The sequence below is a fragment of the Stegastes partitus genome, unplaced genomic scaffold (genome assembly GCF_000690725.1).
Source record: "Stegastes partitus isolate 25-593 unplaced genomic scaffold, Stegastes_partitus-1.0.2 Scaffold279, whole genome shotgun sequence".
NCBI lineage: Eukaryota > Metazoa > Chordata > Actinopteri > Pomacentridae > Stegastes > Stegastes partitus.
This window is the reverse complement of record NW_007578010.1, coordinates 66704-80069: the sequence shown is the minus strand read 5'-3', so window position 1 is coordinate 80069 and position 13366 is coordinate 66704. Positions and strand designations below refer to the sequence as shown.

The 13366-nt window shown below is 38.8% G+C and overlaps 1 protein-coding gene across 2 annotated transcripts; it reads right to left on the bottom strand.

Moving 5' to 3' along the window:
• Positions 1 to 311: 311 nt before the first annotated feature.
• gdpd1 (glycerophosphodiester phosphodiesterase domain containing 1) lies at positions 312 to 11834 on the bottom strand. Of its 2 annotated transcripts, XM_008282606.1 has the most exons (11): positions 11670 to 11834; positions 10438 to 10587; positions 9869 to 9911; positions 9327 to 9462; positions 8414 to 8459; positions 7900 to 8021; positions 7457 to 7546; positions 6868 to 7001; positions 5349 to 5408; positions 5010 to 5061; positions 312 to 2403 (listed from the first exon to the last, which is right to left on the bottom strand). In XM_008282606.1, the coding sequence occupies exons 2-11, from the start codon at positions 10571 to 10573 to the stop codon at positions 2269 to 2271; spliced, it is 954 nt and encodes a 317-aa protein (XP_008280828.1). In that variant the 5' UTR covers positions 10574 to 10587; positions 11670 to 11834; the 3' UTR covers positions 312 to 2268. The 2 variants fall into 2 exon arrangements, with proteins under 2 accessions (XP_008280828.1, XP_008280829.1); XM_008282607.1 differs by lacking the exons at positions 312 to 2403; positions 5010 to 5061; positions 5349 to 5408 and adding an exon at positions 5823 to 5973.
• Positions 11835 to 13366: the final 1532 nt, after the last annotated feature.

Here is a 13366-nt window from a genome sequence, read left to right as displayed (position 1 = left end):
GCAGTACTTATAGGAAAAACTCTGTACGTTACTCATCTTGACTTGACACTCTTTGTCAACAATCACATAGCCCGTTAACTTGGTGAATGACTGACAGGCCTATCAGCCAATCACAGAGCCGATCAGGCATAGCAACACGGCGCTTATTGGTCAGTGCTAAAAGTGAGCAACCAATAATCTCATCGAAATCTCACACATTTCACTGAATTCTCTGGAAGCGACCTGAGACTGTAGTTTTATTAAAATAATTTAACGCCGGGGGGGGAAAAGCAGGAAAGACTTCACGGGTTCTCGTAAAAGTGAGCAGAAAATCGTTTTTGCGGATGATTTTATTGTCACAAAACATGTTCAGCATCATCAAGTTTTCCGTTAAATGAAAAACACCTGAAGTCAGTCCAGTCTGCAGCGCCACCTTCTGTCGGTTGGTTACCAAATACTTGATTATAGAAACTATATGATTATAGTTCGAAGTGATCAAAAACAACGTTAGAAAGCTGGTATTCTACCACACATACACACTACATATATATATAGCAATTTATTTATGTTTACTGGTACAAAAGAAAATGTACTTTTTAATTAACTCACAGGAAATCATATGACATCTTGTATGTGGGATAAGGTATTTTGATAAGTCCAAACAACCAAGTCCCACAAACTGGTTCACAACATGTTTAAATACAATAGCTTCTTTAGAGGCATGCAAAAAAAGAAAGTACACTCAGCACAGCACAGATAATGTCATAAAAATACTTCCAATATCTGAAATATGATTGGTTGATCAAGTCTCTCAAAGAACAATAATTTTGAATGAACAGTTGGGGAAAACAACGGACATCAGATTGACATGTGCAGATTAAACTCAGTCACAGCACTCATATTAAACAAATATCTATGAAACTGCAATACTGTTCTGACTGTAAAATATTGAACAACGTACAGTACATTCAACCAATACTACATTCATTACGGACTCTCACTGCGTGGTCACAGGTTTGGATCAGAGGACGTCATTGGTATGATAATCCTATGGATCTTTCATACTGTACACCGCCACAGTGTGGAATTGGCTAGACAATGGGCTGTCTTTAATGCATTTTAACCACAGTGAAGCGATCCATCAACATGCATCACTGCCTCAACTGGGTTGCCAAATACTTTAAATATCAAAAATGTTAATATTTCCTAAATATAAAGCCTAATGCTGTTTTAATCACACAGACACAGGTGGACAAGGGTACTAAAACAAACAAAATGAAGTTTCTTTTTTTTGTGCAAAGTTTCTCTCTTGGATTCATTATCGGACCAACAATGTCTTGGACTGTAGCTACTAAGCAACTACAAGTAAACATACGACACAGCATACAGAAACAGTGGTTATTGCAGTACAGTGCACAGGTGAGCTGAAACTGCTTCTGCTTAAACGTCCTGTAGATGTGGAACAGTGGCGCTGCCCACTTAAGCTGTCACACTGCTCTTTTTAAACTCAGTTGAGTTGAGGTTTGGTGTGTGCTCTGTTATTTAAGAAGAATAGGAAAGGTTTGGCGGCATCTGGCACATATAAAAACATCTCACAAGTCTATTATTGCATGTGCCAAGTGACGATCTGGTAACAAGAAAAAGGGAAAAGCAATATGCCAACATCAAGCTGCATCTGCGGATATTTTTACAAGTACAATATTTGAATCATGATGTGGTAATACTGCAAACTGTGACTTTAACAGCATTAAAAAAGCTAAAGTCTTTACATAAGTAAACATCTATTTAAAAAAAAAGTTGTGAATCTATTATGAAATTCAAGACCCATAAGACTAGCAAGCGCAATATTTCAATGGCTATTTTGTCCCATTTCTTTTTTTTTTTAGATATACTTAAAAATATTGTATGGTTTTAAATGAGTGTGCAATATGAGTATTGTTGTGTGTGTGTGTGTGTGTGTGTGTTTGTGCGCAGGTTTGTGGAGCGTGGGAACACGGAGCACAACTCAAAAAGGATAATATTCTCTAGCAGGTACCGTTGTGGGTTGTTTATGTGACTGAAAGAGCAGAAAAAGTTTGTATTGCCAACAGAAGTACAACAACTGGAGCCTCAAATAATGCTGTGGGTGCAGAGCGTGTTGGAGATCCTGACTAATTGTAAAACACAGTGTGAGAGGAGCCCTGCTGGAATGCATGCAGTAAAAGTGGGTTCATGTGGGGGGCTGGTTTGGCAGGTCAGTCAGCTTGAAGGATAATCACTGGTGAGGCGGGGCGAGGTAGATTTGGCAGGTCACTCTGGCTTAGAAATGCCATTCCTGTCCATGAAGTCTTTAAGCCTGGTGGGAAAATCTGTCATAACTCCTGTGGCTCCCAAGTCAAATGCCCTCTGGAAGTCCTCGTCGTCGTTCAGCACCCAAATGTACACCTGAAACCAGATGCAAGAGTTAATACACACACTGGAAAGAGTCACAAGAATGCTTCTGTTCTCCGACAGCAGTGTTAACAGCCACTCTAGCCTATATTTGAACTTGTAGGAACCTTGGACATCTCCCAGTGAATGCTTTTAACTACTGCAACTACAACAAACAGCTCTTAGCACACAGACAGGCTCAGGACTGATATTTTATAATGCGGAAAGTTTTTTCAGTTATTCTTGGAAGTAAAGATAATACCAGGAAAGTGGTTTAGTCTGACTTGCCAGATGTCGGCTGCTGGTATAAGCTTGCCATTGGCTGCGTATTTCATGCCAGTTTCCCTTCACCTTACACCACCTACAACAACTACTAAATTTCAAGTTTTGCCAAGGATTTGGATCGTGCAGTCAGGCAATGCTGATAGTTTTTTTTGCAGTGAATAATCCTTGTTAATAACATGACTCGCCTCCCTACATTCCCATCCTAAGAATGGGATCAGGGGCAATTGAGGCAAATTTTAACTCATCGGTATGAGCATGAACCTAAGTGAGATCTTTTGCACAGGTCCGCATCATTATTCAAAGATGGAATAATTTAGATTACAAACGAAACACACTGGATACTTGTCCTATGCTGATATTGCTGTTATAGGGCACAGATGCATGATACTGGCTGTGAAAGCGACCATCATATAAGGCACAGGGATTGATTTTGCACATGTGCACTGGCTGGAGGTCATTAAGATCACACAAGATTTGTCATGGTGCCCCTGTACTAGTGAAACCCCCACAATGCACTCTGCTTGCTAAGAAGGAGCTGCTCACCTCCTCTGGTCGCTACAGTATTAAACAATAGAAAGCTCCACATTGGTCACACAACCAGGCATTACAGCTAATCTACAATACAATAGGTATTATCTTGGTAAATGATATCAGGTATTTGCAGATACTAAATATTAAATAAATCAGACTAGATCAAGAGCAAATAAACTTGATTGGGACAAGCCAGGGTGTTTTCCCCTCCATAGCAGAATGATAATGAGGTGCAGTCAGACCATTTGGTGCTTTGAAATGGTCTGATTATACAAGATTAAACATGACCTTTACAAAAGTCTGTATATACACTCACTGGCCACTTCATTAGGTACACCTTTCTAGTACCGGGTTGGACCCCCTTTTGCCTTCAGAGCTGCCTTAATCCTTCGTGGCATAGATTCAACAAGGTATTGGAAACAGTCCTCAGACATTTTGCTCCATATTGACATGATAGCAACACGCAGTTGCTGCAGATTTGTTGGCTGCACATCCATGATGCGACTCTCCCGTTCCACCACATCCCAAAGGTGCTCTATTGGATTGTGATCTGGTGACTGTGGAGGCCATTGGAGTACGGTGAACTCATTGTCATGTTCAAGAAACCTGTCTGAGATGATTCACGCTTTATGACATGGCGCATTATCCTGCTGGAAGTAGCCATCAGGAGATGGGTACTCTGTGGTCATAAAGGGATGGACATGGTCAGCAACAATACTCAGGTAGGCTGTGGCATTGACACAATGCTCAATTGGTACTAAGGGGCCCAAAGTGTGCCAAGAAAATATCCCCCACACCATTACACCACCACCACTAGCCTGAACCGTTGATACAAGGCAGGATGGATCCATGCTTTCATGTTGTTGACGCCAAATTCTGACCCTACCACCGAATGTCGCAGCAGAAAACAGAGACTCGTCAGACCAGGCAACGTTTTTCCAATCTTCTATTGTCCAATTTTGGTGAGCCTGTGCAAATTGTAGCCTCAGTTTCCTGTTCTTAGCTGACAGGAGTGGCACCCGGTGTGGTCTTCTGCTGCTGTAGCCCATCCGCCTCAAGGTTCCGCGTGTTGTGCGTTCAGAGATGCTATTCTGCATACCTCGGTTGTAACGAGTGGTTATTTGAGTTACTGTTGCTTTTCTATCAGCTCGAATCAGTCTGGCCATTCTCCTCTGACCTCTGGCATCAACAAGGCATTTGCGCCCACAGAACTGCCGCTCACTGGATATTTTCTCTTATTCGGACCATTCTCTGTAAACCCTAGAGATGGTTGTGCATGAAAATCCCAGTAGATCAGCAGTTTCTGAAATACTCAGACCAGCCCGTCTGGCACCAACAACCATGCCACGTTCAAAGTCACGTAAATCACCTTTCTTCCCCATTCTGATGCTCAGTTTGAACTGCAGCAGATCGTCTTGACCATGTCTACATGCCTAAATGCATTGAGTTGCTGCCATGTGATTGGCTGATTAGAAATTTGCGTTAACGAGCAGTTGGGCAGGTGTACCTAATAAAGTGGCCAGTGAGTGTATACACATAGCTGTTGTATATGTACATTGTTGCTTTGTCCATGTGAAAACTGGAAAAAAATCTCCCTATAATGTGAGCAAACAGGTTTAGAGCTCCAAGAAAGTGCAAAAATAAAAGAAATACAGTCGTCATACTTAATAGGGAGACGGTCATTGGATATTACATTCCAACACAAAATGCATTTATCAGTTTGTATCCACTGGGTATTTAATCATTCATACTTTTTTTTTTTTTTTTCATTTGTGAGGACCACAATAGAAAAGCAGCAGTTTTACCTGTATTCCCCTGGCAGTTAAATGCTCAAACAGAGCTTTCCTCATCAGCAAACTGCAAGAGAAAAAAATAAATGCTGGTGGGCAGAGAGAAAGTGCAAGTGTGGCAAAGACAGAAAGAACTTTTGTTGTGCACTTGTAGAGGTTTTGCATTAATCACGATCGCACAGTTTGATATCAGTACCAGGAAGAAATACTAAAAAGTCCAGCAGTGCAGGTTTACAAGTTTAAAACAGAGATTTTTTTAATTTTAAAAACATCCACTGAATCAGCCTCACTGGAATTAAAATAAAGAGGGAGATGGATTTCATTATTTAGTGTTTGGATGAATGAATGACTTACGTGTCTGCCAGCCAGGTGATGATTCGTTGACCCCTAGTTAATCTGTCAGGATCCCTTAGTCTGTAAAAATAACACAGAAAAGTAGAATATTAGTGGGAAAAAAAACAAAAAAACACTGATGTGGTTTCTCCAGTGAGACAGTGTAGAACATGGGAGGAAATTGTTGTAGTAATCAATCAAAGCTTTTTCACTTCTTGCATTACAGGCCATGGGAGGTGAAAGATAACACGGTAAAGCTAAATTTACTCTCGTCAAATACAGCCCACAACAGCTGAATGGAACAAGTTCCACACATGTTCTCGGGAGTCCTGAGATTCATTCTCAGAAATGAAGGAAATCATTAACCAAAATGACTTTGAATAATGTAAGAAAACACTCTCTTTGACTAACATAATTCCCTGTCAAGCACAGACGTTTGGAGGGTGGAGTGTGTTAAAGCAAGTATTTCGTACGACAAAAGTGTAATAGAAGAAATCAGTTAATCCTTAATGAATGTTAAGCATGTATAATCTGTGCTCTGACCTTGATTCTTGTGATCTGCGAACACACGCTTTTCCAGACGAGGGGTGTGAATGTTTCTTTTAATGACTTAATTACAGAGCAAGTTTGTCTTTGAAACAGCATCCTTCAAACAGCAATGAAGATAACACACACAAAAAGGACGGTCAACCAGCGAACATAGTAAGGGGAGTACAAATTAGCCAAGAACGACACAAGCTAAACGTTAAAAGTACATTTAATAAAAAAGAAAACAAAATAGAATCATGTGTGTAACTTTCTTACACATTTTGATTAAGAAATCCTTAGCATAAGGTCCACTCAATGAACACTCTCCTGAATTTTAGTCGGCTCACGCGGTTAAATTTGAAAGTTGAGGCCGTGTGTTCACACTCCCGCCTCTGTTCAGGGTTTGTCTCTGGTGTCTGAGGAGATAATGTGTGCTTATGAAGACACGATGTCGTTGAAAGGTCATTGAAGTTCCATGTAAACAGACCTTGTTCCAAGATTGTTTGGTCAAACAGTTTTTTTTCAAAGGTTGCTAAAGAACCTTGAAGCTCATTTCCACAAATTGTTTAAACCATTTAAGTATCACATTAGTGGGGGATCAACTCGTAGCATTAACAAGTGTTTTCTTTTCCTCGGACACAGCAGCCGACAGCACTCTGACCACCACTGTCATTCAAACAGTAGGTTATGTTCTGTGCATGTTTTAGAGTTTGAGGCAAATTTAATCCCGCTGTGACCCACTAAAACTGGTTATGTCATATAGAGGCCATTTTGTTATGGGCTCAAGGCTCATTTTGGGACTTGAGCCACAGGAAAGTGAGGGGGGAAAAAAACCTATCCCAGTAAAACAGGCCTTAACCTCTGACCTACTGCTGTTAAAATGTTGTGTACTAGTAGATTGATAGTGATCATCCCTGGTGGAGTGTAGGATTACCATTTGTCTTACTGACAAACCTAAGCCGTAGAGGACATCTATGTGTGTTATTTGATTTATGTGCATGTGTGTACTTACTTAGTTATAATGGAGGGCATTGGGATCTCCAGGAACTGCTCCTTGAGGGGAACAAAGGGCAGCAGGCCGGTGTAGAAGAGGCCTAGCAGTTGCAGTACTCTGGGAAGGCTGAACAACACTGGAATTTGAGGGTTCTGCAAAAACAAACAAACAACAGAAACTTAAGGTCAGTTCTCATTAATATTTTGAAGTGATAAGATAAGTTGTACTTTTAAAAGTAGTCTCTGGAGGACATGTCTATTTTTGTGCCTGATTACATTTTGAGAAACAAGATATTTGCTGAAAAAGTAAATACTGACTCCCCTAAGCAGTGTATTCAAAGCAATTTAGAATATTTAAATATCTCCATGTCTGAAATGTTCTTTGCCAGATTTAGGACTCTTCTACAGCACTCTATTCGTCCTACTATAAGACCTACTAGATGCAAGGATTTCTATCATCACTACTACTAGTGGAAGGTTCTTTACTGTTCAGTGGTTATTCACCTCCTAAAATGACTGGAATAAATGTGACATAATCAAAAAAGACGAATAAAAACTGTACACAAATGTCGCCAAAAAAAAATGTTACACAGCTTCTATAAACCTACCTCTTTGTAACACTTTTTGACAATCTGGTTTCTGGCGTTGCCCCACACAGTCAGATGCTCTCTGTCATATTTAACAACCAGCTCAGAGACCTGCAAGGATTGAAAAGGTGTGAAACATAAATCAGGACATTTTATTTTGCAATTCAGTTTTTAAAAACTGAACATTTAGCTTCTAAGGAAAAAAAATGGTCCTTAAAGTTTTGAAGTAACAATTACATTTTTTTGAGAATCTAACCCTGTTATTTCTCAGAATATTGAGGCAAAGTTACAACAATGGATCATAATTTTAATGACTCTGGTTTACTTACACTTTTTGATATACAATGAGGTGACCAATAAGCTTAATTTAAGGATTTAACAAAAATCTGACCTAAAATTCTAGGAAACTAAAAGGATGTTGGAATAAAAAAACAAACAAACATGAGATGCAGATACACACACACCTTCTTGATGAGTGTGTCATTGTTGACCTTGATGTCAATGTTGACAGGGGTATTAGGAAAAGCATCAAAAATGTCCCGAAGGAGAGGCATGCGTTTGTCTTCTCCTCCCTCACAGAAACACTCTGCACAGACAAGGACGGGTTGAAAACACTGTCAGCTTCAGATTACATGTCAATTCAAGTTAGTCCAAGTTTATTTTTCATTTCAGCTGCAGTGTCCTGGCCAACAGCTGCAATCAGTTTAGTATCTAAAAAATGCACAATCTTAACTAAAAATACATTCACTTGATACAGTTGATCTTTGTCATTTTCAAATTTGCTACAGAAAATCAATCCATTATACTGGTGGTCAATAGGCACAATTCCAATACATGATATTTGTTTCTACACACAAATATACATCAGATGCAGCACTGAATGGCCACATTGACTATAGGTATTGGCTGAGAATTCATCTCTGTGTGGGTGGTGTTAACTCTGTATTATTACATAAGTCATGGGTATGTGCAACTCACCTCTCTGAAAAGTTACGCCCAGCTTGCAGAGGTATGGAGGGAGTTCCTGCAAACAGCAGACAGCAGTCTGTGGTTAACAGATAACAAATACGATCTATATTTGGAGCCTGTATGGTCAGGCCCAGAGGTGGCCCGATGAGCGTGACTGGGGGTGTTCACACTAATGCTAGTCAGTATAGAAGTAAAATGATGCAACTAAGGTCATGTGAAAACAAGATTTGCATCAGTGAACTCTGGGTTTCTCTCTACTACAAGGCTGGAGAACACTAAAACCATGAATCTCATCTTCATTTCGATGAGATAACGTTTGAGTTTTAGTTGTGGTTGTTGGTCTTCTCCACCAAACAGAGATCCTTTTTTTCATAATACATAAAAACTTCAAACCATTGAAAAAGTCTAAAACAGAACAGAGCAGAGCACAAATCCTTACTATGTAAAAACTAATCCGCTGACTTGCAAAAAAATTCTGCTGGATCAGATGTTTCTTTTTTTTTTATCATCATGTGACACAATCAGGTGATATGGTATAGACTTCACCTGACCAAGGCATATGATCCATCAATGCTGTTATCTCACATAAATAAGTCTACAAGCAAACTCAACATATAAGTTGTTTGAATTGGCAAAAATACTCTTGACTTCAAGTTTTTAACCTACATCCATGTGAAACTCGTTGTGACTTCTGTGTTCCTGTAAATCATCTTTTTACACTGAGCCAAGAGAATACTTCATGAAAATATAGAATCCAGTGTTTTGTTAAGAATATAGATTTTTCTTAAACAAGTGAGTTGTAAGAAAATGAAAGAGGCAGCTAAACCATGCAGAGAGCTGGATGGATGATTAAATGATGGTAAAGAGGTTGTTATTTCTCTGTCAGCTATGGCAGTGGAATGATAAAGGAGTAGAAACTTACTGCATAGCACATGTCAGAAATGTTGGCGTTGATGCCACAAGCCCTCTCCAAGTTGCCGTCATGTGAAACCACTACCTGTTCATCTTTAGTTATGTGACAGTCCAACTCCAGCATGTCTGTGCCGAGATCCACAGCACTGCATCAAACAACACACAGCACATATACTGCATTTATTACGACACCAAGAGAAGTTCAGTCAACTCATATCTCATTAACCTCAGCACTGGTGTCATTGAGGTCGGGCAAACAGTCTCAACAGTGACATTTGGACTCTACACTCACCGGTATGAAAGATAGAACATACTTTCAATAAAATCATAAAGCAGTTGCGTCATACTTGATTAACAAACCAGGCAGACACAGAAGTGGATCATCGAAGCCTTTCATATGAACTATTATATAATGCATTGATTCCTGTTTGCTTAAGTGTGGCTACAAAGACAAAACCAACAGCTCAGATGACACACACTGCCCACAGTCACAAGCGTGAGCAAGCGTTCCATCCAAGAAAATGCTTTGTCATTGTGAAGATTTCTACTTACTGTTTGAAAGCTGCCATCGTGTTTTCCAGGTTTTCACCTGCCCCTGCAATGCAAAAAGTAAACATTAAGCATGGTACAGTGTCTCAATTTTATTTGTGTGAACCCATGGAACCCACAGCTGAAAGATCTGCCTGAACAGCCAAAACAGGGATGCCTTTGACCTACTGGAGATCATTTGCTTACAATTTGTTCATGTAGGCCTCACCCTTCCTTTTATTTACTCTGAAGTTCATCTCATGTAACTTATGTAACTTATTTAAGTTTCTGTAATGACGATAGCATAAAAGACAAACAAAAATGCTATAAATAGCTGGTGACAATCCCATGTGATGGAAGCAAAGTAATATACACTGCAATATAACCAAAACCATGTAAATACATCCATGAGTAAAGTGAGTACATCCTCACCAGTGGTGACAAAGTAGTCAAACACTGAACAGCTAGTGTGCTCTTACAATGAGAAAATAACCAGCATAAACTATTAAAATGGTTACCGTCAGGGACTTTTATTCAAAGGGGATTTCACCTGGTAGATGGTGAAACTGGAAGAAGTGCCATCACCGACTCACCTCCACGATGTGAAATGTGCTTGCTGAGGAACGCTCCTCGTTTCCTCCGGTGTATAAGATTTGGACATTTTAGCAGCAGGGCAGAGGTGAGCACATAGCCCGTTACCGTTGACAGGACATACACGGCGGCACACATCTCCTATCAGTCAACTGCAAACAAACAGCATCCAGTTAACATCAGCAGTGAAGCTGGGTTTGAACCAATTCATTGGCTGTGTCTGTCCAGACAGATAAATACAGCGTTCAGTTCAATTCAATTCAATTTTATTTGCATAGTGCATATTTACAACAACAAGTCATCTCATAGTGCGGAGTTGAATCCTTAGGAGATAATTTCATGAACAGTAGGAGGTGTCCCCCAAAATATCCAACCGATGAATCAATAAATAGAATTGTTTAAGTAAGCAATGATGAAATGGGGGTCTTAAAACTGTATACTTGGAACTGCTTACAGCTAAAACCTCAACGTAGGGCCACTATTTATACAGTGGAATCTTAAATGTATTACTTTGATTTACTCATATTTTTTTTCCATAAAAGGCCAGAAAATATGTCCATTTTGGCATATTAAAGCTGTTTTTTTATACTTTAAATGCTCTTACAAATTAGGTTTGCTGTTGATTAAATGTCCTGTTGATGGGAAAACAACTAATCATTTTACATCTACCCCAAAGAATCCAGTGTAAAAGGAAATAATTGGAGAAAATCAGTTAACGGAAGCATGTGAGCAACTGTTCCCAGGACATGAGACTGAATAATGGACAAATCATCCAAATTACAATGAAGTAAGTTTGTGTTAGATAAATAACACTGTATGAGACATGCCCAGTTTGTGTCTCACGAGTAAAAACAGACTGAATTACATCTTCCTTTACATAATTATATTCCAAGAGTAAGGGTAGCTTTAAAGAGCAAAAATAAAATACAAATCTATCATCCAAGAGGGCATAAAGCCGCAGCAAAGGTTATTCTGGCGTTGTTATTATGAATATTTATTTGTTGTCCCAAGAACAATTCGAGCTGGTTGTTTCTAACACCAGCTCGAATTGTTCAAATTCAGCTAACTTACAGGATAGCATCAACAGCAACATTACCATATCAAAAATGCACATTTGCAACAGCTGATAAACGACATTAACGCTGACCAGCGTACTGATGATGGCTGCTAGCTAAACTACCGGCAGGCTAATGTTAGCTGAGAAAGGGTCGAACTTAAAAATATGAACTCTTACCTTTGTCATCAAAGTAGTCGGGTTGCTCTTTCTGTTACTGTTGACTATGTTGTTGTTGTCCTGGAAAACGTTCAGCGAGCTACTTTGTATGGAGAAACAGTGATGAACTGGCCTCTCGTCCACAGCAGCTCTGAGCTCTGCAGCAAACAGCTGCAACCAAACACTCACCGGTAGCTGTCAGTCCACTGCGCATGCGCTCACCTCTGCTCCCCTTTCACCGAGAAACAATGGTTCTGCTCGAATATTTCACAATAAAAGCGCCACGTTTGAAATGATGAAAAACTTTTGGAAATGTTTTATTACTACTGCAGTTCGTTTTTCGTTTATTTAACTCCTTGGTGTGGTGATAACTCACTCACTATACCAATAGTAGTCATTTGATAATAAAGTTACGAAATAGCTAATGAAATATCAGTTGTGGAGCTGACACATTATGTATAATTTGTGAGTATTTGCATTTATTCAAATTACTTCGTTCATTCTTGTTTCCTCAAAATTGCTATGTGTACAATGAAATTACAAAAGCAAAAGCTTTTCCTGAGCTAGAAACTGATTTGGTCCACCAGATGCTGCTAATGTTCAGTTCTGTAACTGACAGATACTGAAAGGTAAAATGAAAAAGATGCTCTCTTTAACAACAATGTCAGTTTTCCTTTAAAATGTACTGTATTTTCTGAATATCAATGTGCCAACAAGAAGGATGCATAAGTGGACAAATCTGGATGGTAATTAAATGATAACAGATGACAACTTTGTTATTATAAAACTAGTTGGAAAATCCCGTCCTCTTTCAAAAAAAATCCTAGTTATGTTTTAAAATATCACAAAAACAAATGCTATTATTTGTTAAAATGAATGGATAACCCTCCATATCACTCTTATGGTAAAAAAAAAAAAAAAAAAAAGAAGTGTATGTCTGTATATTCAATATAATAATAATAATAATAATAATAGTATAAAAATAAAAACAGCAGCTTATTTTGTATTGTCAAAATGTTACATCGAGATACCTCAAGTAAAATAATTGTAATGTTATTTAGATATTAGCAAGACGACTATAATCCAAATAAAGAGCTGAAATTAAAAAACATTATGTCTAGTGTTTAAAAAGAAAATTATAACAGGGCTTTTTCTTCTGTTTTGCCGTAGTTGTGAGCATTTTAATCAATTCAAATATATATATATATTTATTTCTATTTATTTATTTTAATTTTTTTACCATGTGCCATGAAATTACTGAAGCAAAAGCTTCTCCTGAGTTAGAAACTGATTCAGTCCACCAGATGCTGCTAATTTGCAGCTGTATAACTGAGAAAAACATATTTGGCGATAAAATGTGCACAAAGGCAACATCTCTCCAACAGGGAGCTGGGTGAAGCCTAGCCAAGGTAAAACTGTAGACCTCTAGTGTTTTCCTTGTAAATAATGTTGTTAACAATAACACTTTTAGCTGTGTGAGTGAGAACTGAACAATGCAATTACCCAAGAGTTTCCACAGAACAATGTCCAAGTCAAAATCTTGCACATATGTAATAGTCAAAGTTCACTTTCTGCAATAAACGGCCCATGGAGATGTGATTCACACCCTGACAATACTTCAACTTAGCATTTCAAGCATTTCAAAGTGGCTAAACAATTTTCATCGCTTTAAAGTGGATCTGAGTTTGCTGTTAGTGCAACGGTAAGGTGTTCACAAC

Bases quoted from the DNA above. Each gene is read 5' to 3' on its own strand.
- gdpd1 (XM_008282606.1), bottom strand. From the start codon at position 10,573: ATGTGTGCCGCCGTGTATGTCCTGTCAACGGTAACGGGCTATGTGCTC. The intron at 9,912-10,437 runs GTGAGTCGGTGA...TTTGCATTGCAG, and splicing joins GCACATTTCACATCGTGGAG to GGGCAGGTGAAAACCTGGAA. The intron at 5,409-6,867 runs GTAAGTACACAC...TTATTTTTACAG, and splicing joins ATGCCCTCCATTATAACTAA to ACTAAGGGATCCTGACAGAT.